Source organism: Atractosteus spatula, chromosome 9, assembly GCF_055471065.1.
Source record: "Atractosteus spatula isolate fAtrSpa1 chromosome 9, fAtrSpa1.hap1, whole genome shotgun sequence".
NCBI lineage: Eukaryota > Metazoa > Chordata > Actinopteri > Semionotiformes > Lepisosteidae > Atractosteus > Atractosteus spatula.
Window position 1 is genome coordinate 4,328,804 of NC_142714.1, and position 27,080 is coordinate 4,355,883.

General features: G+C 41.6%; 1 protein-coding gene across 4 annotated transcripts in view; it reads right to left on the minus strand.

The window, feature by feature from the left end:
* daam1a (dishevelled associated activator of morphogenesis 1a) overlaps positions 1 to 27,080 on the minus strand; it is an 87,272-nt gene that overhangs the window by 25,131 nt on the left and 35,061 nt on the right. For all 4 annotated transcript variants that reach the window (XM_088924595.1, XM_088924591.1, XM_088924594.1 and 1 more), the window contains exons 2-6: positions 17,971 to 18,192; positions 12,095 to 12,184; positions 2,412 to 2,483; positions 1,799 to 1,893; positions 94 to 427 (exon numbers count right to left, since the gene is read on the minus strand). In XM_088924595.1, coding sequence (XP_088780721.1) covers positions 94 to 427; positions 1,799 to 1,893; positions 2,412 to 2,483; positions 12,095 to 12,184; positions 17,971 to 18,153 — 774 coding nt within the window. In that variant the 5' untranslated portion in view covers positions 18,154 to 18,192. The remainder of the gene's footprint in view (positions 1 to 93; positions 428 to 1,798; positions 1,894 to 2,411; positions 2,484 to 12,094; positions 12,185 to 17,970; positions 18,193 to 27,080) is intronic.

Below are 27,080 nucleotides of genomic sequence, written 5' to 3' on the forward strand. Positions count from 1 at the left end.
TTTTGTTTAAAAAGTAGGTGATAAGTAGAGAATAATGATTTCAACAGTTTTTTTTAAATATTATTATGATTCTTATGCTTTTTGTAGTTTTACCTGGAAGCGTGTCCTCTCACAGGCAAACTTCTGATAATGTAGCATGGCCTCAAGAATCTTCTTGTGGCCTCCTGGCACTAAACAAACAGCTCCCATGATTTCCAGCACTGCCACTTTGGTCTTGATGTTCTCTGTACTGAGGCTCTGAGCAATGATGTTGATGCTCTCCGAGTGGGACAGCACATGCGCCCGGCCCTGAGAGTTGTTCATAAGTGCCTTGATGCATCCTATCAGTGAGGTATGTATCTGAGACTCCGTGGTCTCATAGTCCATGCTTTTCAGAAAATTAAGAATACACGTTAAGCCATCCAAGTCAATGAATCTGGTGACAAACCTGAAAAATAAAAAAAGCCAATCAATGTTGCTGTGGAGCAAGGGCTCATGTACATGTGTGGGACAGAACGAGACTGGCTGATATATTTCTCCAAATCCAAATGCAGCATCACATACGAAATAAATTATTGAAATAATTCAGCTGAAGGCAAGTTGCTAAATGAACACCGTTAGTGCAACCTTTTAAACCTATCATACCAATTGCCTTTAGGAAATAGTGGAATTCACTACATTCCTTATCCTGTTGAAATCAATGGTATCCCTTAATATAATCCTCTATAATTAAGGACACACTGTTTAGAGGGGCTGTGACAAGTAATTGCTCATGAAATAATCTGCTCTGCTGAACACACCACACTCCTCGATCAATAATTTACTGCAACATCATCCCAGTACTTTTGGGCCTAGGGACCTTCCAAACATACATGATTAATAGTGTATGTTCTGCTTAGAATATGAGAATTGAACTACATAATTCTGCACCTCCGTTCACAGTAATATAACTTATAGTCCAGCATAATCCAGTTTAACACTTAAAGCAATTCATATATTATCGCTAACACTAAACGATAAATTGACAATAAGTCATCCATTCAAAACTGAAAAGGCACTATAATTCTTCATTACAGTAACTGCTTTTCTTCCAAATGAGCTAAAATGATATGACAAGCTCATTTTATAGTCCATGAGGCAAAAAACAAGCGTTAACAAATTAAAAAGGATAACTTGTGGCAGTACTGATACTAGTTAGAGACGAGTCTGCAGAAGATAGGTGTGTCTTGTTTTTTGCTTCTCAAATCATCAGTGACTGCTCTTCTTCACACTGCTTCTCTGAGCTTCACAGGGGTCATCTGAAGAGTGTGTTTCAAACAAGGAACGAGTTCTTTCTGGCCTCAGTCAGCCGACAGCCCCTCACTGAAAACTACAGACTGTGACAGAGTGCTAATGGCCAGATGAATTCAATGTTTGTCTTCTGTAAGGTGTCCTCAGGTGAGATTTCTTTGGGTTTTTTTGACGGGGGTGGGGGGGTGTCTCATCATTTCTGTTTGTTACAGGAGCAAAGTTATAATGTTGATGGTCCTACTCTGCTATATTTCAGGGGGGAACCGAAGGCTGATGAGCAACACGAAGTAATAAAACCCCTGGTAATGGCTCCAGAGCAAGGATGACTCAGCCGTGTCCTGAGGGGAACTGGGATTAAGCTGCAGCTCCGCTTTCCTGCAGCCATGGCCCTCAACAGGCAGACTTCCTGCTACTGTGTGCTGCCTGCTTTGATGTGGACTGGGGGTCGCGTTTGGTCAGGTCCGCAGAAGGCGAGCGACCGGTTTAAAGTCAGTGTGCATTAACGTGGGGTGCCTTGATCGAACAATACCTCATGGGCTGTGTTCGGAGAGCTGTTTTCAGGCTCTCAATTGTTTTATTTCTCTCCTCTTCATCTTCTTTCTCCAGAGCCAGGAGGGTTTTCCTCTGTATGACAAAAAAAAAAGGTTGTGAATGGTTTAATTTTAAACTGCAATGAAACCCTTGCCTGGAAAGCAAGATGATCAGTGGAAAAGTATACACAAAACTAAATAGAAATATGATTTGACTGTACTCAGTTTTAATTGTGTCTTTAGTATCCCTGGCCATTGCCTGTGCTTGGAAGCACACGTCAATTCTCTAAGCACTGTACGTGACAGGGTATCAGTTCTATGGGGAAATATACAACAGAAAAGATATCCAAACCCCTAAAAGCCTGCATACCTTTAAATTTTGTAGAGGTGTTTTGCTTTATTCTAAGATCCCACCCAACCAAAAGCAAAGCCTGTTTTATAGTAAAATACAAGACACTTCAAATTGCTCTGATTTTTTAATTCTCTCAAATATTGTTATGAGGCCAGTTAGCTCACAATCTAACGTTACCTTTAATATGACAAAGAACAGTGAATAAAGGATATAATACAAGTAAAATGATCACACTAGACCATTTATTCAAGACAACTCACAGCAGCCATGGAGTTCAGTTGGTCAATATAATATTCAGGCCAGCTGGTTGCACCTTTATTTTCCTCTTGATCCTGAAATGGTAAAGAGATGTGCAGAATTAGAATATAGGATGAAATTCAGTTTTGACTTGTGGGACACATTTGAAGCTGCAGAGACATGTGTAAAAGCTGCAGAGGTTGGAAGAGACACACACAGAGCATATCCCATCCTGGGAAGAGAAAAATAAAATGAAAGAACACTTATTGGAAATTCTCCCATTCTGCTCAAAAGTGCACATTGAGTATTTAAGGTAAACATCCTTAAATGAATTAGCTGAATTAAAAGTTAATTTTATACTTGTGAGGCTGAAATAAAGAAGTCTCTTATGAAATGAAGCTTTGCACTGCAATGCTTTGCCAACCACTTAAAAAAAAAAAGATAAATGTGGCATTCCACAAAAATACAAAAAAATAGATTCAGGAAAACGTATGCGAATTACACAATTACATGTTACACAAAAGAGAGATAGACAAATGATGGCCAAATTAGCAAGGTGCTACAACAAAATACTGTCAAGAATTGCTCGGGTAAAATGGATTCATACTTCTAATAAAAAAGCACAAGTAAAATTCACTCCTGTCCTCTGGAGGACCTGCTCTACATTAAAAATCAGGTGCGTGGTTTAAGAAGGAATGACAAGATAAAGAAAAGCTTTAGAGATCTGTAAATAAAAAACCTGATTCTGAGCAGCTCTGAGCTTGCATTTGCCGCTTAAAGTCGCTGTTTGCTGTTTCGTACTGAATCTACAATATGTGGGGCACCTAGGGGTAACGTAGCAACTATGATTCATGGCATAGCCTCCCTGGCAATAAAGAATGTTTCAATTCAGACAAAGATCTGCACAATGAGAGTCACTCAATCCAGGCCCTTTCTTCACACAAAGCCTAAAGTAACACAGTATGGCTCTTTTGTTTTCTGAAAACAAATTAAAGGACTTTTAATTGCCAACATAATTGTTTTGCAAACAGACAAGTGCCTTAAACGGATCAGGAGTCTGAAGCCGGTGTTAATAAGCAAGGCCTGGTGTGGTAATTCTTAATAGCTTCACACTCCACCTCTGTGCAGTCTCCTGTGATTAATGGCAGTCATCCAGCATTAAATAACTCAACTGTAAACTGTGTCTGCAGTTGGACCCTGGCTACACTATCAGGCTGCTTCAGACACTTAATGCTTTTACATTTAAAATGATCCAATTCCTTGACATTATAACAATGTATTACACTGAAGAGGGATTTACTCACTTACAGCAACTGAGATATAAAAGCTAAATATGATTTAGAGTCCTCCACTCTTACCAATTCAAAAACCAAGTGTATAAGTTCAATATCTAACCAGACATTTCTTAAAGGAAAGCAGACTTTCATTAGCTAAAAATGTTTCTGGCCATTTTAACAATCTCCTACCAACAATTCCAAAGACTGCGGCTATCTCAATTTGCAAAATGATATTCTGATGATCTATTTGCTGAGGTTCTGGCAAATAGATTTGCTTTCAACTTAAGTGGGATGCTCACAAATCGTGTGTAGATTCCTTCTGAATATGGTTTGTACAATTTGAAAAACCCCATTCAGGTATTGGCACTTGTGTTACACAATGTCATGAAGCACTTCAATTATTTTTGAAACCTTTACTGACTATCTGAACAATCCACATCCAGAAGGAAAACAAGGAAAAAGAAGTACAAAACAGTTTCAGTTTCCAACACACTTAAGCAGCAGGACACCTGTTTTATTGTTATGTTTCCTAAATTACTCAATTTTATTGGAAGAAAAATAACTAATATTGCAGGTTTCTCTACAACCATGCTTAAACTCTTGAAACGGCACAATAAGAGCCAGAAGGTCCAGGAGGAGATTTACAGCTCACGGCTGTCCAGAAAAGGGTTCATGGATCAGTTACTCAGGAACAGTGATAACCTCTTGATTGTGCATTTTGTGGGAACACTGCTGAACAAACACCTGTCAACGAAGTCTTTTTATCTCAGGAACCTGCAAGGCTTTGAAAAATATCCTTGAAAAAAATCTTAGCTTAGAGATAAAACAGTTGGAGAGCCACTATAGAACTTGAGAACAGGAGGCAGGTCTTTGCCCAAAAGGTCAAGGCAGGGTGGAACAAGCGACCAAGCCATGTTGTTAAAGTCAATACCCTTCTTTCAAGAAAGAGCTGGATGAGATCCTTACATCAACTAGCTACTAACTAACACCCAGGTTAGAATGGCTGCCTCTTGTTTGTAACCTTTTCTACAGTCTTATGCACTCAAATCACAAGGTACGGAATGGTACAAAGTTTTAGGAGGATTTATTCTTGAATCTAAACAGAAAGACATCATTAGGCAAACTGCTAGGCGTGACATGAAAGAAATCTGCGTGAGCTGATATAGCAGCATACACCAAACTTGAGCTGTAACCAGTAATTCAGAAAGAAGCCTTTGTCTTTGGAAGCACAAACAAAGGGGTTATGGTTGCTCTTGCCAAATTAACACAACGGCTTTCCTTTTTCTGTTCTACACCGTAATGCAGAAACTGACACATACAGTATACCTTACAGACAGTGCAATTAAGAGCAACAGCATTGCACCAGGGAACATGGAACTGAGAACCACAGGTGGCACCCTTTTGGCATCTAACCTCACAACACAAACCCACATCCTCCTGATAATGAGAGGACTGGAACCATGAAGACTGAAGGGGAAAGATAGTTGACGCTTGCCTAGGAGCGATGACCTAAGACACGACTTGTTTTGTCTCTCTACAATGGCTCCTTTCAACAGGCATACTCTCAGTAACAACAATAAACAGCAGAAAACACTGCAAACAGACTGCCTGCCTTACAGTACCAGCTAATGACAAAACTGACTTCAGTGCTGACTTCAGTGGTAGACACAAGGTAAGTTAACTATAAAGTAAAGGATAAAGTAACTATTTTTTAAAACAGAAATGTTTCCAAAAACAGTTTTGTTCAAAGCACCACGATCTCCGTTTGCACACAATCCTTCAAAACTTTCTATGACATTTCAAGTGGAAATACTGCCTTTTGTTTTCCTTTGTAATTTATCAGTTGAAATGCCTTAAACATTAACATTCTGTCAACAATCATCCTGACAATCTGGAAAATATCTGCAAATCTCAGACTTGGAAAATCTTACAAATCCAGGAAAACCTGGAAAATATAGATACTGTACACTTCCCAATCAAAGGCCATCCCTTAAGCAAATTATTCTTTAAGATTAAATGTAATTATGGAACACTCAGCAAAATGGTGAGTGGTCAATGGCTTCCCCAAGTCAGTGGCAATAACAGTGCAGGAAGATAAAAAAAAGGTCTGCAAATGTCAGGCGCTTAGCCAGTTAATGCAGTCCAGAGCCAGTGCAGTAATCCACAGTGCCCTGGAAAACAAGTCAAAGAGTCAAGCAAGTTAGAGGTCAGGCTTTCTATGTAAGACACGCAACCAAGAACTTCAAAGAAGCTCAAGAGGCAAACTCCCCTTTCCTTACTTATTCCCACGGACAGGGAACACTAGCCCCAAAGATCTGCTGTACAACTGGCGGGAGCCGGAGCGATCTCGCAATTGTGCGAGCATTAGCAATGAAAAAGCACAGAATGTTTCTGTGCCTTGGAGTACAAGAAGTTATCCTCATGTTGTCCTCATATTAAATGCAACCAGGGCTCCTCTAGTAAGGAGGACACGTAACCAAGCTACATCAAGGCTGGGTGGACATGAGTCAACCAGCACAGCATGGACATGGTAACCTGCCACAGGAGCTGTTGAGTGTGGGACACTTTCAGCAGAGGAAGCAGTCACTGGAACAGGCAGGCCTGTGTGATATAACCTGGGCTTCCCTTTCTAGGTCAGGAAGAACCTGCTTCCTCCAATCCAGCCATTTCAATTCCAGCCAGTCTTGGGCTTGGGGTTGTCCTCCAGATGCTTGTTACTTATCTCCAAAAGAACCAAAAAAAAGAGAAGTACTCTTCTTTTTGAGCACCGTACTCCAACAAGCAGCACTCCTGCTGTGTTCAACAGAATAGCTACATTTCCTGAGCTTTTGATGAAGAACAAAACTTCTTCATCTTTGCCTCCATCGCAAGTGCACCCGGCCTCAGCAAGGCTGCAAGCTCACAAAGGGAACTAAAGAGAAAACTCTGAATGAATGGGCTTGTGTTTTTCAAGTACACTTTAAAAGAGTCATTAAAATAAACTAAACTCCCCCAACACAATGCCTGCAACACTGTATGAACTGCAACAACAATTTCTACAAATCTGGGAATTTGTTGACTGAACCCAGACAGAGTGGGAAGATGCAGTCTTGGGTGCTGACGTGGTAGGCATGAAGGGACGTCGCCATCCCTGTAGGCATTACAGTCCCACCGTAAGCCCCAAACAAACGCTGCACCTGTGAGCAGAAACTTCCTTGTTTGGATTGGAAACTCAGCACACTTCCCTTTCGGCAATCTCAAAGCAAGTCTGAAGTCTTGAGAGGCCTGTGCCAAGCTGGGCTGGGCTCTGGCCTGCTGCAGTGCTGAGCACGCATTATTGCCTCCGTAGCCGAGAACCATCATTTGGCAGGCTAATCAGGAAGACTGGGTGCTCCGCAGTATTTATTTTCTTCAGCTCTGCTAAGAAAATTGATTGTGATGAAATATGCATTTGGCCCTACGTCAACCACAACACTTTTCGACAAACTCTATATCAACCAAGGCCTTCACCAGACAAACATTTTGTGGGACTTAGTTTATAATAAACATCTGCTCCTTTTGAAGAACAATTGAGCAGTTCCAGGATTTTTATGTGCATCTTTTTCTTTACTAGAGAAATCAGGGCAATATTCATTTTTTTAGCAAGTGCCCTATTTTATCCTCAAACATAAACCCCTCGACACCAAGTAATTTGCACGTTAATTGGCACATAGCAGGTGCGATTAGGTAAGCTGTTCTAATCTGCCGCTTGTTTGCCTGGATCAGACATTCACCAAAAATGACCCAGCTTTGTAAATGAATAGTTAATCAGCTTCAAAGCTAAACCAAAATAACAAGACATCTATTATGTCTAAAAATATGAAGGGCGTTAAAGGAAAACTGATCTATGCAAGACTTTCAGAGCAAGGTTAGCTCCCTCAGCAACAATGTTACAAATAAGATTTTTATGAATTTTTCATAGAATTGGCATTGCTAGTGACATTTGAAAGCACTCAAATTAGTAGATGACTGATCTTACAAAACTATTTTTAACTATTCAAAATCTTAACAAGATGATAACATGGCTTGTGGGGATTGAGAGTCAGGAGACCTTAAGAACTATCAAACTTGTAACACACAAAGATTAATAAGCAATGTGTCCATTTCAGGATACAGTGCACAGTTGAGTCCAAGAGTAAGCTTTTTAAACAAAATGAGTGTCACTTATGAAGCCTACTCAACACACTCTTCAGCAAGCATACGGGAGGGACTGTTATACTGAATGACAGAGTTTAGAGGGGCAATGTTTACAAGACCGACATCAGCAGAAGGGAGTGTGCTTCCCCTACATCCTTTCCAACCCTCCTCCCCCCCCCATCAGAAAAAAAACCTGGTGTCTGGGTTCCAGACCTGCTGGCTCTGAGGGGAGAATACCACAGGTTCACAGCTGGACAAAGACCCTCACGTACAGTATCTGTTATCTGAAACTGATGAGGACTGGGGTTTGAACTGGAGATATGGCAGTCAGCTACAGCAGCTCCTCCCCTCGCCCAAGGCACCAGGCTTGTTAACACTCATTTTACAAAGAAATAAAAAGGTCCAAGTCGGGGGGGACTGAAACATGATTTGCACATGTGGCAGGAATTTGGATTTCGACTGCGCTGATCTCCAGAAGTCATCCATCTCCAACACAGCGAGGGTGTCTTCTCCCCCAGAAGCTTAATATTAAAACTGCGCCAGCTGCTTAAACTGTAAAGGATATTAAAGCAAAGCGGTTATGCCTCTCTGCTCCGTGCTCTCCAGAAATCTTACTTAATTCAAAACCACATAATCAAAACTATAGACTTTCATAATACATCAAATCTGCGACAATGCTTGCGTTAAAACCAAATACAATTAAATAAATCCTACATACACTAACAATAAATCTTCTGATCTTTGACAAGGATGCTAAAATGTACTCGTGGTACTTTAAATGAACATTTTGTCAAGTTAGGCCACAGCTAAAACAAAGAGACGTCGCTGTAAGAACTCATGCCGAATCTTAAGGTCAGGTCCCCTGACGGTAGCACAGGGCTGATGAATCAAAGGAAAGCAAAGAGTCTGGACACAGACAAGAGCTCAAGTTACCGGGCTGATGTCAGCATTCACGACAGCTTGTGAAATGTGGCACAGAGTTGTCATCTCCTTGCATTCGCTCTTTGAAAAAGACGCCACACAACACATCCCTTTCACTCTCCCTCTGAGCTCATGGGATGTGTCAAGCACCCAGACCTCTCCGTAAGAATAAAGACAAGAAACTCAGCAAGCCCCATCCTCAGCCTTTATATTTATTCATTGGGTCTTCAAATCCCATCCGTTCTTGACTTGAAAAGAACTACAGTCTACACAGCCCAATGCCTATTTCTCCCTGGTTGTAAAGAAAATAAAACATGCTTGATGGTGACAATTTTATTGCTGAGCCACAGGAATGTCATGATGTTCTGTTTTTGGAAAAATCCCAATTATATTATCTTTAAATAAAGGGAGAAGATAATGAGTAGTGTGCTCTGTAGCACATATTTTGAAGTCTGAGCCTATAATTCCCAACAAAATGAAATATAGTCTCTGGGGAGGAATATTACATGATTTCTGTAGCCACAAAGAGACAGCAAATGCCACCCACACCTCTAAAACCTACTGTACACCCAAGCACTGCAAGGGGTGGACGAAGGAACATACCCTGCACTACTGTCCCTCCTACAGAGCTCACTACGAAGCTGGAGGTTCACTTCCCAGGGCTGATCCACTGACCAAATTAACACAAAGCAAGGCTCTGTGAGAGGTACCGGCTCAGCACTGAGGCTCAAGAGTACTCTGGATATAAGGCAAAGTCCTTCCCCATACTGTATGAAATACTTTCGGTGCCTCCTCTTACAAAGACAGCCATTAATCAGAAGAGGATTCTAGCATCTAAATTACAGTTATTTTTTAATCAAATAGAAATGCATTAACAAACAAGGAACACATTTTTTGATTACCATACCTTGAATTGTTGATCTATTTCACTCAGTTAATTCAGCTAGATATTTACTGATATTTTTTTCTTTTTTTTTCCTTCAGAGAAAGTCCCGTTTGTCCTGAAGCCAACAAAACAAATTCAGTATCAAATGCAGTAAACGTTAAAAGTAACATTTTACTTCAGAAAGCAACCATGTTAGATCGTTGAAAGGATGGCTCTTAGGCAACACTAAGATTTAGGGGGTCTGCATCTTATCACAGGCTCTTTCGAAGCTTGGGAACAAAAGAAAATGTCTGAGAAGAGAAGACACAGAAACGTTACGGAGCACATCTGTCAACGTGAAGGATCAAGCCAGACAATGTACAGCAAACAGCAGTCCCTCTGCATAAAGGGCCAGAGAGATACAGACTAGATACAGCAGACAGCCATCTTTATTTTAATCAGTAACCTCCACGCAGAACTCCTATCTGAACTGCAGACATGAGTGCAGGAGGGAAAAACATATAGTGGGAGACATAAAAAAATGGTAAGCCTATTATGTTAAAAGAGATGGCACTGTTTAAAGGCCTGTTTCAACACACCAGCACAAAATACAGTGTAAACAACCTGAAACCAGAAAGTTCTCCAATTTAGGATATGGTCAAGGTGACAGAATTTAATTTCCTTCAGATTTTGGAATACCAAGAACCCTGGACCCTGTGTATAAGATGGAAATAAAAATAAAACAAGTGCGCCTCAAAGTTAAACCACAATTCCATCCGTTTCCTATGTTCTGAAAACTACGTGCGCGCACACACAAGCTCACCAGCAGAAGCCTTTCATGGCCCAGAAGTTCATTGTTTCAAGAAAATCTGTCAGTTCTAAATGCGAAATGATTACTAACAGATGCTGGTTTTTGGCTGGGACCCGGGAGAGACCTTGCTTCAAAGTAGGAACGTGTTGTGTTTGGAACAAGAAAGGGGAATTACCTTTCTAGCAAAAAACTGCAAGCGTTTCCTATTGAAAACACCACTTTGTATTCAGCAGCATCTTAATACAATCCAATGTGCTTTGTTCCTCTCAGAGCCCGAGCTCCTCAGAGCTTTCAGAAGTCTCATAACCAGCTCAGAACTGCAGTCTTACAATGACAATTTGGCTTTGCTGGGGAAGAAATACAAAATGCCTCACGAGCATTTCTGCTGACCTAATATCTCCTGCCTCCACGTACTTTATAGCATTTGGAACTGTTTAGAAAATATTTCATTCCATGCCTGGTCTTGTTAATGAAAAAATATTTTTAAAGTGTTTTTTTAGGAGACATTGAATGGTGTCTTGGGGGTGCTATAATTCAGAATATCCTACACCTGCTGGTGGCCTCATGTAACAGAAATAAATGGAGGCACTAAGAGGCAGCTGGGACGTGGTCACTAGCACCTGCACAGTCATCATAAATGCAAGCATTATAAGAGCAATTATAAGAAACACTGCAAATGGGAAAAGACATTTGACCCAGCTAACTTGTTTGGTTGCACATTTCCAAATGACACGAAGATCTAATCCAGTCATTTCATGAAAGAAAGATATCTGAGAAGCATCACTGACAACATGGGTAGCTTTATTCCAGACTTGGATAACTATTTCTACAAAGAGGTGTCCCCTGTTCTCAGTGTAAAATGCACTTTGCTGTTCTTCCACTTGGGTTGTCTTGTTTTCTTTTGTTAGATACAGATCTTAGCTATTTCCCTTTAATATTAGACACAGACAGGTGATTGTGAAGACAAACATCTACAGCTGGAATACAAGCTCAGACTACCACACCAATGTAGGAGGTGATTTCCTCATCTTCTTTTTCACTCAACCAGCGTCTTGTATTAGTTCGTGAAAAATGTCTACATGTAAATATTTTAAAAACATTGCTTCTAAAACTATAAAAGGTGTTAGAATTTTAAGAAACTGCTCCATGAAAAAGTAGGTTTATGGAGTGAGGGGTATTGTGATAGACATGGACAGGTTTTCCAGAAAGGATTATAATTAGTGCCCAGAATGGTCTCTGTTAAAAACAATATTTCCCCATTAGAGCACTCCAAGCCATTAATGCAAAGGACATGACTTGCAATAAACGTTAAGTAACATTTCCAACACTGTTAACAAAAGGGACTATTCACCACAGTTTAAAGCAGTTTAAACAGAATTCACTGAGACACACATAATGGCACGTACACTACAGTGCTGCACTGAGTAAAATTATCCCCCATTTCAATTCCGTGTCAAACTCAGCAACATTTTACAACATTTGGCCAAGCAAATTAGAAAGCTGAAACAGAGACTTTTTATCTCCAAAAAAGACACTCAGAAGAATGTTGTGATTTCACAAAAGAGGGGACAACACAAAATTAAATTAAACAAAACTCTTTCTCCATTCTTTGCATGCTCAACTGCACAGCAACGTGTCCTAATTGGTCCCTGGAGCGGCATTATAAAACATCCTTACCTTCTTCTTGCTGCAGTATATCTGCCACTTCTTCTCTGCTGGGAGGGCAAACATGGCCTCCCTGTGCTTGTCAGTGAGGTCAAGCTCATCCTGGGACAGAAGGAGAGGAACAGTTGGTCATTCCCCGAACACGGAGCCATCCTACAGCACTACACAGAACTGAAAACAAACAAAACTGGGTCCTACTGAATGAAACCAAAACAAAACATTAATGTTACAAGAGAAGCACGTTCCAAAGTAAGGAGCTGCCCTTTGTGTGTTATCGATTGGTGCTTTCTAAACAATGGCTTTCTATTAACTTGGCTGAATCCCTCCACACTCAATCCCAGCTCTTCGCTTAAGAAGACTTGTTGATGCATTGATTGATGGAGATCAAGCTGAATCAGGCACTACATATTCTACAGGAAAGGTCTGCGGAAAAGATTTAGTGATGAAAAGGGGTAAGAAAACACATAGAACAGATCACGATGAGGCACTGCAAGGCTGAACTCCATATTTTCTGGAAACAGATGGGGATGCTTTCTGGAAACCACATTAGCAAAAATCTGGTCTTAAAAAAAACTTAAAGGCATTCTAGCAAACAAGAGGTCTTCAGCTATTTTTAACTTCAAACAATCACGCAGGAGAGGCAGGAAGCAGACGTGTGCGTTGTGGGACAGTAAGGTTTGGTGAGCTGTGTTTCATGTAACACTAAACATTTTTGCATCCTGCTGATATCAGCCTTTTCACTCGTGTACAAGGACTGGTATGAGAAATCACTCAGTTCTGAAAGAAACCAAAAGTTGGTGAACATATCCTTTAGTGTTTAATCAGGATAACAACCACTGTGGAAGCTGGAATGATGTTACAGATCTTTTCACTTTGTTCTGCATAGAACTGTGCCTGATAACGACCTGCTCAGATCCCAACACCCAACACCAACATGTCTGCGCTACATGTGGATGCTCTTCAACATCTTTCTTGTCTGGTTTGGAGTTGAGTCAGAAATACTAGAAGACTTAACCATTACAGGGATGCTAACAAGGATGTATGGAGATGAACACTTCACTCTTTCATAAATAAGTTAATTTTTTTTTCTCAAAATTACAGCTAAGCTCATTTGTTTTATGTTGCACTCGTTATGTTGCAAATTTTTATTTGATGTGCTCTTTACCTACCCTCCATTTTTAGCACAGTTTAGCAACTTCAATTTAAAATATTAAAAAAGATAAAGGACAGTGGTTCTAGTGTTTGATACACAGCAGAAAATGCTGTAGCACAAGTAATAATTGTGGTCTCTTTGGTGTAATTGGTGTACAGTAAAGTAAATGTGAAACTCAAAACTGCATTTTTTTCCTGCATTGAAACCTGAGCTCTCTGTGGGAAGGAAGGGTTAATTTCTTTTTCGCCCTTCTCTGGGACATGCTTATTTGGCTGTGATAGCCTCGAAAAGCCTTCCATGGAATTGTTAAATTATTACCTGCATTGTTACATAACCGACATTACATTCCTTGGCAGCCTGTCTCATAAAACTCATTCCAGATGTTCGGGTGCAACTTTAATAGCTTCACGTGCAAGTCATTGCAATAACCCCCATCCGTTTTGCCCCATCTCTGTCATAACCGTAAAGAAAAAAAAATGAAAACCTTTCTACTATTTGACAAAAAGTATACAGTACATCAACTACAGGAATCAGTTAGTCACAAGAAAGCACTTTGAAGGCAACTAGTTTACACTAAAGCATGCCAGCACAGGAGAGAGCACAAGACTAGATCGCTGCCTAGTTCAGCAGTGTGTACGCTGATGATATCCAGACACCCAACATGCCTGTCTGGGCCTCCCATGGGGGCTGAATTCAATTTGGGCAGGAGATAGACAAGCACAGAAAACCAAAGGCTTATATTTGACCTCTACTGGTTTCCTATACCACTGTTATAAGTTGACCTCTAATTAAACAATGCAGTATGAAATCAAAGATGTCAGCACAGCATGTCTGACAATACATTTTTCATGATCTGCCATCCTCAAGTTCCTAAGAGCTTGCCTTACATATACGTATATGTGCAACACAGTTGTCTTGCGACAGAGTATTCTCTGTACTTGCAGAGAGCATAGTCCTAGGATGTGTTGAGACAGTGTATCCTTCACTGTGTGCACAAGAGGCAGCCCGGGATGCATCGCATAATTTCTTTTCCAGAGCTCTCCTTCTTCACTGTGCTCTGGGGTTCGCTGTGATGACCTGCACTGTCAGCTCATGTCTGCATCCTCTCCCTCCCGTAGTCCGCCGCCCTGGAGACTGCAATAACGCCATCCCAACTGGTGTGACCAAACCTCACCCTAAGGCTCTCATCTCTCAGTCTAAGACTGGTAGAACGGACCACTCCACAGTGCAACTCCTAAAGTAGGTCACTTCACTCCAAAACTGACTGCAAGCAGTATCAAACACTGCAGGGCTACGATTTAGGGTATACAGTACTGAACAGCTCAGAGGCTTCTCTTGTCAAACAGGCTAAGAGTTTGCAAAACAAAAGTGCAGAAATGACCCTGAAGATCCTCCCGGCATACAGAACACAATCCCTGTGTTCCAGTGAGCGTTTGCCTACAAATCCATATAGGGAGAAACCCATCGGGATTCTCCTTTCTTTTTCTCCTGCTGTAGATTCTCATCTCTACTCTAGCAGGTCGTTTTTAGGAAAGAAAGTGGCGTAGACACTTGTGCTCATTTAAAAAATAATAATTTGCAGCATATAAGCTTTAACCTCTTCCGAGAGAAAATCGCTAAAGTCACCAAAGCCTATTCTAAGCAGCCAAAAACACCAGCTGGTCACATTTTTAAAATAGCACGCAGGACGATAAAAGGCAAAGAGGCTGAGCAGATCAACACAGTCAACATTTCTACATCTGTGAAAAACTGCTTGCCAGTTTCAAACCACATTTTATTTCTTTTTAATGGCTCACAGTGGCTGCAAAACATCTAACATGTTACAACTACAAGAGTCAATTCCTAAATATTTCTAAAAGAGACCACACATGGTCATTTAGTACAGGGATAAAAATCAGATATCAATGAAAGGGGACAGCAATCAACAGAATTTCTAACACACATCATGCATGTACCTTCATATTTAAATATTCGGAAATCTACTGTTCGCCTCTTGCAACAAAAATGTATGAGTTACAATAACACAATCCACTGTTTTTTCCTAAAATAGGGATTAAACTTAAATGTATGATCTGATGACCTCACTACAAAGGCTTATTAATACAAGCTCCTAGACTGCAAATTGTTAAGACTGTTACGAATTAATAATACTGGTGATAATGAGAAGTTGTCACCTAGCCCAAATGTCATCATGCACTTTAATGATCCAAGGTCTCTGAAAACATTAACTTTATACAACACCCGAAGAGTTTATAAATCTGATTATTAAGCCCTTTCAGTGTAAAAATTACACCTTTTCCTTGCCTCTGTTCTAACCTGTGAATTTTTTTCTTCAAGAAGTGAAGAATACTTAGTATAGTGCAGGCAGAACAAGCAAAAAGATGAGAAACCTTTCTAAATTTATATCCCTGACTATGCCAAACCCTTAAATAGTTTAAGTCACTATGGACTTTTTACTGCAAACCCCAAGAGTAGGAGGGCAAAATGTCACTGGACAGTACATGCAGCAGATTTGACAGGTAAAAATCTTTAATTGGTCAACATCAAAAATATAGTACAACTAGTAGAAGTTGCAGATAACAACTCCTGGAATCTGCTGTGAGAGTTTAGCTTTGCGTTGCTGAGTTTCCAAGCGCTGTATTAAAAGAGAACAGCAACCAGCAGACAAAAAACAGGGGGAGAAACCCCTTTACATCTGAATTTAAACACTTTTCATCGTGGGGTGCTGATACAGGACCCCCTTATCCTTTCCGAACGCTCTGCAATTGTAATTCTAAAAGGATTTTTCATTTTCCAATGAAAGCCAATGACAGCATGGTGCCCCTCAGGCATGTCACTGTTTTTAGCAGGAGAAACTCAATTATCAATCAAAGTGAAAGACTTGGAAATCCGCTGCGCATGAACAAACTCTGACACCCTCTCCTGGCATTGTTTAAAATCCTGTCACTGCAGCGGTTTCAACCGGCGCATGCCTCTTCACAGACTGTTGCTGGGTATCTTTAGAATACTAATTAAAAAGGCACAATGTAATGGACAAACACTCAGAAGTACTGCTGTAGTCATTTGTTATTACGCGTTTTAATGCGCTGCTCCTCGTTTTACTGATATTTCTATCTTAATGTGTTAAGAGCATAAGTAGCACGCAGGGAGTTCCACATCAAGCAAAGCAATAGACTTGCACTCCCTTGACCGTCTCTGTTCCAGAAATAAATAATTATACAGCCATTTCCATCAAAATCAAATCCAAAATCTGGTGACTTCCATTAGCTCAAAGCCAAGAAAAACTATTTACTTTTTGATAGGAAAGACATTCTTACCATCCCCACGACATAAAAGATTTTTTTTTCTCTAAGCTTATAGAATAGCTTCAAGTTCTCCTGTCAATCTGGCATTATTTCTAAATCTGTTTGCCCTCTGCGCCAGAAACAAGGTCCTTTAACAATCGGTTACTGTATAGTTTGCTTTTTGCGGCATCCTTACAATAGTTTAATCCTCTTGTTTAGGCAGGATGAAACTTAGTGATCTGTGAGAAGGTCAGCAGAGGAGACATCACAAAGTGTCACTGCCTCAATTGCAGGACCCTCCCAGGACTCAAAGCAAACTCTTCAGCTACCTTCCCAGTCCTGTGGATTCGAAGGAACAGGAGAGTTGCCCTTCGCCAACATGAAAAACAGTGATTAGTGCAATAGGTTTACTTGATGTGGAATACGCAAATACTCTTGCAGCACACAGCTCCCCATAAGCAATTGACGTTTGGTAGAACGTTGCTGCAAAGGGAATTCTGTAAGAAGTTTCCCCAGAAGAGACGCAACCCATCCTCTTCATGTAAGCTGTCTAGTCTATTGAACAGTAATGACACCTCTCGACCTCCACTGTGTTCACCGGTGAATACAGGAGCACTGAAGGAGCTGCATGCCACAGAGGCCTGTTTCAATTTCATCACCTCTAAACACAAGGGTCTTTGAAGTGAAATAGAAAGGCTTTTCAACCAAACAGCTGTAAAGCAAGCTCCTTTCATGACCTCAACGAGATTCGTAAGCACATAAGATGATGCTGCACATGATACAAGAACAGGGACATCTCAAGAACAGAATCTACCAGAGGGCGGCTCAGTAAACGTGGCTACGCAATTACAAAAGAAGCATGGAAGGATGGCCGAGACTTAAAAAAAATGGCAAACAGAGCTCTAGCACTGTTTCTGACAGGGCTAGTTTCAGTACTACCTATTCAGCAGAGTGGTGAATAACTAAAAGCCCAGCTTTCGGTTTAGACAGCCCTTTACTGTTTGGCAAGACTAGCGGAGCATGAACAACAATCCCATACAGGCACAGGGTTGTCGACAAGTATGAATGCCAATTATTTTACTAAAGTTTTGCTTTCTCCTCCACAGATGGCGAAGGATTGTAAGGTAACTGTTAGAAACTTTGATATTTATGCTTTCCTTTGAAACCCTTTTTGTCACAGTAACCCGAGTAATTAATCTGTACTAAACTGTGAAAGTTGTAGACAGCATTTTGACTAACACTGTATTTATTATACACAAGGAACAAGGAAGGTTAATTGCAACTGAAACTGCAGCTGTCGAGCCTTGTTCAGGCGTGTGCATGACGCACATCGAGTGAACGTCCTGCGGGCGTCGAGCTGTGGGAGATTTTGAAGCACGTGACGACACAGGAAGGATATCGAAGTCCTGGGGCCGTCAGAGGCCGGCACACCAGAACAGGCCACCACGTACCACAAGCTCGGAGAACATGGCATCCAGCTCCTCCGGGGGGGGCATGGGCCAGGCCGGCTCCATGGTCTGCAGGGCGAAGCTGCTGTCATGGCGGAGGCGGTAGGTGATCTCGGGGTGGTCGCTGCCCTTGAAGCAGCAGAAGATGAAGGAGATCCCTCGCCCGCTTCGTTTCCGGGGAGGCATGGCTCAGATCCTTCAGGCCCTTGCGTCAGCTACTGGTCCCTGAGGGGGGAGAAAAGGGTCCCGTTTACAACTCAAACCCAGGAGCCGCAGAGAGGAAGTGTCAGGCCACTCCGCTGCGCGGGTTCCCCCTGCTTTCTGACGCAGCAGGGATGAGGATGAGCAGGAGCAGGGATGAGCAGGAGCAGGGGGATGAGCAGGGGGATGAGCAGGGGGATGAGCAGGGGGATGAGCAGGGGGATGAGCAGGGGGATGAGCAGGGGGATGAGCAGGAGCAGGAGCAGGAGCAGGAGCAGGAGCATCCCAAGACCAATCGCACAGTCGAGCCCCTCGAGACCCACTCGCCTGCTGGGCCCGACCACCTGTTCTGTACTGTGAGAAGCTTCCTGCTCACCTCTGGTGCTTAACCGCAAAAAAAGAAACTTTCAGCCTCAATGCTGTTTTCTGGCAAATGCATTTAATATCATTAGAACTGTAAGCTTTTCCTATGTTACTTTTAAAGACGGATAACACTGTATTGTACCACTTCGTAAGCCAGCTGTCATTTTACGGTGTCACTGTCATGACGTCTGTACAAAGGCCAAACCAAAATAAAGCTTTCTCAAGCTGAAGGTTACTGGAAATGTATATACTAGGTCTTATTTCACAGAGGAAGCTTTTTTATATTGACACCAGAATCTAGCCCAAATCACACTTGTGTAGCCACTGTGTTAGAGAGGATAAAAAAACTGTCAAACTGCACACAACATGCGTGTTTTAACACGTGTGCCACTAAATCTTTCAGCATTTATCTTTCCTCAGTCAACCCAGGCTGACAGCAGCCGAGTTATCACCATCTGGGCAGATGCTCTTTAACTCTGGGAAAATTTAGACCCAGATCACCTGTGTAAAGATCATAATATCCTTTGAGGTGCAAAGGTGAAAGTCGCTCGATACCTCAACTGTAGCAAGGGAGACTAACCCCAGCTAATCAATCGCTTATTTTGCATAATAATATGTCTGGGACAAGACTGATAGTTTCTATGGCTACAATCACCTGGCTAAGGAAAGGAATTTTAAATGCGATTGAGTAAACACTGTGAAAACGGGGCTTGAATGCAATAGCTTCCCTAAGCCAAAACGAAATTCAAGTTAAAAAACATTGATTTTGAAAATTGACAGCATGTACCACAAAGTATATCCATCCAAAATGTAATCAAAATCAGAAAAGAAATCTGCATTTGAATAGAGTGAAAACAGAAATGATTTAACTCCAGATCGGTTCTCAGTCAGGATCAGTTTATTTTACCCTCACTGCCTGTACTTCCTAATGACCACTCTTCCAACTCAATTATACCTTCTAATGAAATTAATCACTTTAAAAGGCCTTTGACACAGTTATTACAGTACAAACTGAAAAGGCCATGCACAAGACTGACTTGGAAACTATGAACGACATCTGTATGAACAGCACTGCATCCAATTAATGCGTTAGCCAGACAAATCTTACTTTGATTTCTGAACCACATTAAGAAAAGAATTTGTCTACACTGTTTTATACACTAAACCAGGTTATGTGGTTCGATAAACGATGAAATGAAAGAGTGCCCTTTGTTTCACAAGCAAACAACATAACAATGACAAAGGACGATTAACCCAGTTCAATCTTGATCTAGAGTGCACTCTTCCAAAAAGCATGAAAGAAAAAAAATATTTCACTTATCTGACTTGCGATGGACAGAAGTGCGAGCACAATTCATTTTGTCTGTATGGTATCTGATAGGAATGTTGCCACCTTGTAACCTGGTCTGAACAAAGCTGGTCCTGGTTATGTTAAATACAAGGATGGAAGACCGCGAAGGAAACCAAGAAGCTGCTGAACGTGGTCTTGGTGGACCAGTAGGTGGCGCTCTTTCTCCCAGACCAGAATTTCTCGTATGGTGACTGGTTAGGAAGTGCCAGTGTTGGAGAGGATGTTGAAATGAGGTCATGAAAGATCCTATCGCTCTCTTCATAAGAGTAAGGGAGTTAAGTTTGCCTCCCGGACTTCTCTGCTGTGGGGACGCTGGTGCAGAAAGGCTGGTGCACGTCACCAGAGAATTATTAACTTCCTGACTGAGAGGGGCTGCAAGAAGCTACTGCACATGAGTCTTTAGTTGCTGAATGCCTTTTGCCTCAGTACCAAACCTAAGTAAGATGATTGATGGAAATAAAAAGTACTATTTAATCAGGACTTAAGTGAAAACCTACAATTCACAAAAGTACGGCACTTTCCTTTTTAACAAATTAAGGAGCCTGCTGTCAGACACACCGCAAAAAAAAATGTACATCTGAATAAATCGGCAGAGCTTGAAAAATGTTCCAGTGTAGCATGTTAAAAATCCTGGGGCAAAATGGAAATAAAACTTGATAAACCTGAAGGCAGTCTTTGTTTTTTTTTTAAATAAAGGAACACGAGACGCCGCTGTTCTGAAATCCCACCCTGACCACACTCCTTCATTTTTAGCTAACAAGACAGAAGGAATCTAAAGGTAAACAGATGCTGATTTCATCCCAAGCATTTGAAAAGCCTCTTGTATTGTTTCACGGCCATGCTGAGTGCTAGAGCTTAATTACATTACTTGACAATGTTCCCTTAATACACTCTTAAAAGTCTGTGCAAACAGGCTGAAACTAATTTGCTTTCCTACAGGGATCTTGGATCTGATATCTGATGATCAAAGAAAAAAACGGCACTGAAATGAAGTCTTTAGGGGCGTTTTCAGCTCTGAAAAGGACTGGTACCTAGAAAGGCTTCCCCTAGCAACGAAGACAGCCAGCACAACTAAAGGGCCTTCATCAGCCCATTCTTCCTGCTGTACAAGAAAAACAGTTCCTTTAACGAGTCCAAGCCATCGTATTTGGAATGTATGTGTAATTCACTTTGGATTTAGGGCTGTACCTTTTAAAAATTGTTGTGTGTTGTGTTGTGTTTCTCTTTGGAGTTTAAAAACCTGCAAAAGCACTGAGTAAGGTACAGTAATATACATTTGCTTTCAGTATATATTGTATGCAACTTAGTGTCACAAAGTATATTTGTGTAACTCTACATTTGTTTTATTAACCTGACTTTGCCTTTATCCAAGGTGATGGTTTTCTTAATTTGTACACAAATTGTGGTACCCAATTATTTATACAGCTGGGTCAAGTGCCTCCTCACTCATGGGCAGAGTGTCAGTGTCACAAGTTGGGATCTGAACACAAGAACCTCTGGTTTGGAGCCCCCTAACCAATACTGTCCAATTCCACTCTGATTTATTAGAACCCAAGCAAAAAATATATATATATTTCCACAGTACAATTAAAGAATAACCCAATAAGCCATTATAAGTCTGGTAGAAAAAACATCTTCTTGATGTATAGTAACTGTATAGCACAGATAAACCTATCAGCCATACCACACACAACCTAAAATACCTTAAAAGGCTAAAATGATATGGAAGGTTATTCACTTGAGACACCCACGACACCATAATGAAGATATTTAGACTAACTTTGATTTGGTAAGAGAGAAATGCTCCTCAAAGTAATCCTAAAATGAAACGAGGACACTTAAGCTTCAGAAAAAAAGAAGAAATTATTCGTTTCTGCAGCTGAAACCGCACAAGGAGACTAAAGTTTAATAAAAAATGAGGACTTCATTCTAAACCCCATGTAAAAAGAGCAGACTGAGGGGATAACCAACTGCTGCCTGACGGTATAAATAAAAGATCAAAGCACTGGGACCCTTTGAACTCGTACTGAAGTTCAGCTGCAGTCTAGCTCACTTTAAGAAGTGCTCAAAAGAACATGAAGGCAGTCAGGGAAGGTCGGAATCGAGCTCAAGCACAGAGAGGACCAGCAGAGTCCCGAGCAGAGACGGCTGTGGATCCTCCCATCTATAGCAAAGGGTTTGACCAAGCATGGAGTTCCCAACTGCCTTCTATTAAAGTTCCTTTCACTAAAAAAAATGTCTAGAATTGATTTGTTACATATTACTGTCCCAACAACTTTAAGAATCCGTGCCCAACAAATTTATAAAGCGGAGGTACAAAACCAAACACATTTCATCTCTCTTATAGAGAAATACATTTTCAGTGAGACTGGAGAGCTAGGGGTGAAAGATCTTTGAAACAGTGAATGAAACATAACCCAGGAATTCATAGTGTGGGTGGCGGTAAGAAACTCATTAGGCAGGATTAAAGCAGTTTCACCTTCGGTCTCCAGGGCTTGCAGTACGTGACAAAACGGTCATGAGGTTTCAGTGTCTTCAAAGAAAATTGTCATTCTATCATCTAGCACCTCTGAAGCACGAACAGAGGAATAGGTATGGAACTACCAAGGGACTGAGTCAGTGATTCATCTATTACTAACCTCCCCCCTCAAGGCAAAGAGACTGTGGGAAGGTCTATGCTTTGTGGATAGGTAGGGAACGTTTGGACCCAACAAGTACAAAGGCAACTGGAAAATTAAAAACTGAAATATTTCTTGGTTTAAAATCATATATCTGACAGAGACTCGGACGCTTTTAATAGCACTTCAAAAGATCTGATTGAACACTTCAGGCGTTGCTTGTGGCTTTTGCTTTAATTTCTTTCAGGATGGCTTTCTGTGGCTCAACCCTAAACCCTGCCCTGTCTCGCAATGCCAGAAAATTCACAGCTGTTAGCCAGAGACAGGCAGCTGGCACGCCCACATGGTCACCACTGGGGGGAGGGGGGGGCTGTGCTGGGGCAGAAGTCATCTTCATGCTCTTGCTTTCTGACTACACTCTTCCTTTCACCCGTCTCCTACCGGAACGGACTACTGAATCTTCCTTCTGCTACAGTGCAATGCAGCTACATAGCTACATGGGTCTGTAAACGCCCGTCTGACTAACATGCCGAAATCCTTTTATTTTAAAACGGGTGTGACGAATGTGTAAATGAAAACGTGCTCGCATCAGCACTTCAGATATCCTCTACTGAACAAGATTATGGAGTTTAGTTTTTTTTTTTTACAGAGTGCAATCCTCTCATTTTTCTTATTGGATAATTTGATATATGAAACATTTGTTATACACTTGGCATTGTTTTACAGCCACAGTGTCCCAGTGCCTGCTGTTTAGATTCTTAGGATTTGACACTTTAAGACATTTAAATCAGTAATAATGTTACAATAAACATTTCAGCATGGAGCTTTTATTAAATCAGGAGACAATCTCTGGTCAGAATGAACTCCACATAGTAGCCATGAAGTTTAATATGTACAGAGAGAGCAGGGGGCCAGGGAGCAGCTGAAAAGTATTGTACTCTATAAAGAATGTTAATAGCTGCAATGATATGCTTGCTACTGTGAGCTATCTTTAAGCTAGAGTACGATACCTGCCGTGAAATCAAATTACATCAAACAAGAAACAAGAACAACTGATGACAAAAAGGATGACAAACCTCTTTATTAATCTGGGCAATGTTAATAGTTGCCTCTGTCTCAAACCAATACGCAGAATGAAATTGTGTAAACACCATGAAGCAGACCCACTTCATCCCAAAACGTACACAAGACATCGCTAGCTTGCTCACAAATTCCACAGCAAACTGCCATATTACCTCTATTGTGAAAAACAGACACCTTTCAATCTTACAGGTAACTGGCTTTTAGCCTCGTGAGCTCTCAAGTCTCAAAAGGTATCCCAGTAGAAAAACACGAATGTTATTTCTTGTGATAATCTGTCCAAAACTTTGGTTCCTCAATGGACAAGCAGTTCCATGGCAAATGGAACTATTGTGAAACTCAAGCCCACTTGCTTCAGCGCACTGGGCAAGTTCACTATTTTAGTTTGGGTTCATGATACATCTGGTTCATTTTTGTCTGAACGGATATTAGTTACTGTGTCCGTGCAACGTGTTCCATGTCCAAATGAGTGAGTGAAAATTTGCTCGTCACCAGCTCTTCAGGTTTCCTTCTGCAGCAAAGTTATGTCAACTATTCAACAACAAAATCACAGACATTCCACACACACCATGGCTGGCACATCTCATCAGTCACACCTACACTGTCTTCTGGAGGTATTCTGAAAGTATTCTGGGAGTTTTGGAATGAAACACAAGCCACGGGCAGACAAGCCGGTAAAACAGGTCAGCTTCACATGTCACGAGGGACGCTGATCGAATCGCTGGCTTGTCACCCTTCACCCCTTGCTTACTGAGCACTCACCTCATCCCTTATCAGCTATTTAGCAAACAGTACTGATGGTACACTCCCCTGTCCAGTTTATGTATGGAGGCACAGCCAGATGCTGGTACCACTACTTATTTTGCCAAAAAGTAGAGAGTTCTTACGTCACTCTGAGGAGATAAGCAACCGTGAACTGTCAGCCCATTTAATTCCTGTTGATTTTATGCACAGTCAAACCCGTCTCTGATCTCACTACCAGAAAACTTGAGCCTCACCAGTCATTCTGCCCTTAATCTGCACCTGCATGTAGCTCCCTGCCTGAGCAACAGAAAGTCACGCTTCTGAGCTTTACGTTTCCTTTCCAGGTTTATGATCCAGCACTTTCCAAATCAATGCCCGCAGTGCGCTGGAATTCCTCATAGCTCAGAATCGCCATGTGATGATCTTTAGAAGGTCTCACTTGTCCTCCATGGGGACTGCACTAGAAAAAACCTAACCTCGATTTGTTATTCTTTCATCACTCGTCTCCTTATAAAGAACGAGCATTTAAAAGTGCTATGATGTAAGAAAACTCTCCAAATAATGAAACCCTATATATCGCCAAATGATATCCTTGTTTCTTCCAGAACCTGAACCTTATGAAACACGACTCGTTTTAGATTTTTATTTATGGATTCCATGCCAGTCGACACTCACACTAAGACATTCCCTTTAAGGTGGTGGGGGATCTGAGGCACCACACCAGATCTCAGCGACGATTTCAAGGTAATGGAGGATCGAGTATCAAAAGACTATTTCTCTGCAACAATGCCCAGGGAAGCAAGCCTGTGTGAGAGGATTCAAAGCTTACTCCTCAAGCCTCTTTCAATACTCCCCACAAAATGTATATCCCCCACAGAGAGACTGATCTCAAAGCACTGTAGGGGACGTGCTGTACTTCAAAGCTCTGAAAGCTTAGTTACAAGGTTTAAACTATAAAGAAAAACAATGGAGATTTGGGCACACACATACTTTAGCGTATGAGATGTTACATCCCTCACAGATCTACTACAATGTCATTTGTCTACAAAGTAAGTAATTCAAAATCAAACCAATACCTAAAATAATCTACTCGGTTTCACTATCTGGGCTTTTTAACGAACTTATGGTATAACACTACTAAATGGGAAAAATGGATCATATCTCTGATCTTCACAAGGATAGTCCTAATTCATACAGCAGCTATGCCAGTCTCAGGGGTGCTTTTACATTGAATGCCCCTAAAATTAAGTGGATTATTCTCATGTACAGGTTAGGCACCCAGAAAGTACAGTAAACCTCAACCTTCCCAGAACAGTCAGCTCTTACCCTTAGTCCCCTGTCTCCAAAGCAGAATATCTAACCCTTGGTGGATGCTAGCAGCCACAGCATAGCTCGCATGAAGACTGAGCAAAATTAACCTTTTCCCCTGCTGGGTTAAACAAACCCAGAAGCCACGACAGTCCACCTTTTCTCACAGTTTGCACCCCCAGGGTATCCTCTCGGCTTCCTCCACATTCACACAGTTTCAAACACATTTGAATTCCAGCCACCTGGTTCTTGCTGTCAGTCCGCAACGTGCCCTGGCACCTAGCCTACATGAATGGTTCAGGACCTTGCTCTCTACTGGTGCTCTGAGCTGCACTGGAAGAAAAGACAGGCAGCTGTTTCCTCCTGAGCTAGAGCCCAGAAAACAATGGCCAGGTCAGTCTATATTGTGTTTACTTTAGCTTGACCGCAAAAGACAAGCTGAGCTGGCCACAGATTCCCCACAGGCCTCCCAGCAGAAAAAAGCCAGACTGGTTAGCTTGCTCAGTCAGTCCTCTGTGTGTTCACAAGCACGAGCACAGCCCAGCCCAACTTTCCAACCTGTAAGGCCATACAGGTTTCAATAGTACATGTTCCACTCACTGAGATTCTGGGTACACTCCATAGCCACAATATTCACACCGACATGTGGAATGGGAATGTTATTCTTCACGCAACACCAGAGAGGGCTTAGAAAGTCACACTTCTTTGCTATCACTGGAGAAAACCAGGATCTCCTCTTTCCCTCGTCTCAGAAAATCTAACCTGCTAATTCACTGCAGCAAATCTTAACCAATCTTCCTCCAAACACAGAGCAGTCCTACAAACCTCGCTGAAACAGGCAGCGCAGACACAGAGCACGTCCACTGTCCTAAATGAGCAGGGCAAATGCACCACAAGCGTGACGGCAGCTTTCAATGACCCTGTTGTCCAGCTATGCGTGCAGATCTCTTCGCTGGCTACCCAAAACACCCAGTTAGTTCTGTCAGAAAGGTTAGAGCTGGGGCTTCACATTTAAGAATAAGGCAGAAGAATGGACATAATGGTCATACCTCCAAAGAAACAGAAAGACTGGAAGAACACCTGCTTGTAGAGTGAACTAAATGAGAACTGGCTCTGTTCAGTTCAGTGGTATTCATTACGTAATTCAAGGAGCAGTGCGGTACGGCTTGAACGTCAAATCAAGACACGCTATTTAAAATCAAATCCGTCAAATTACAAGATTTGAATTATTGCTGGGAATCTAAAGATCTTAGTGCATAGTTGGCCTGAGAGGTACAAGGCCTCTAATTATAAAAGGCTGCGAATTAAAAGGCCGTCCCATGTTTCACACTACTGCCCCAAGTAAATGCACAGGAAGACCTAATCACTGCACAGCCGCATGGATTTGAATGGAAAAAAACAGATTATGGCGTCTCTTAGCTTCGCAAGAATCAGAGCACAGAGGGCTA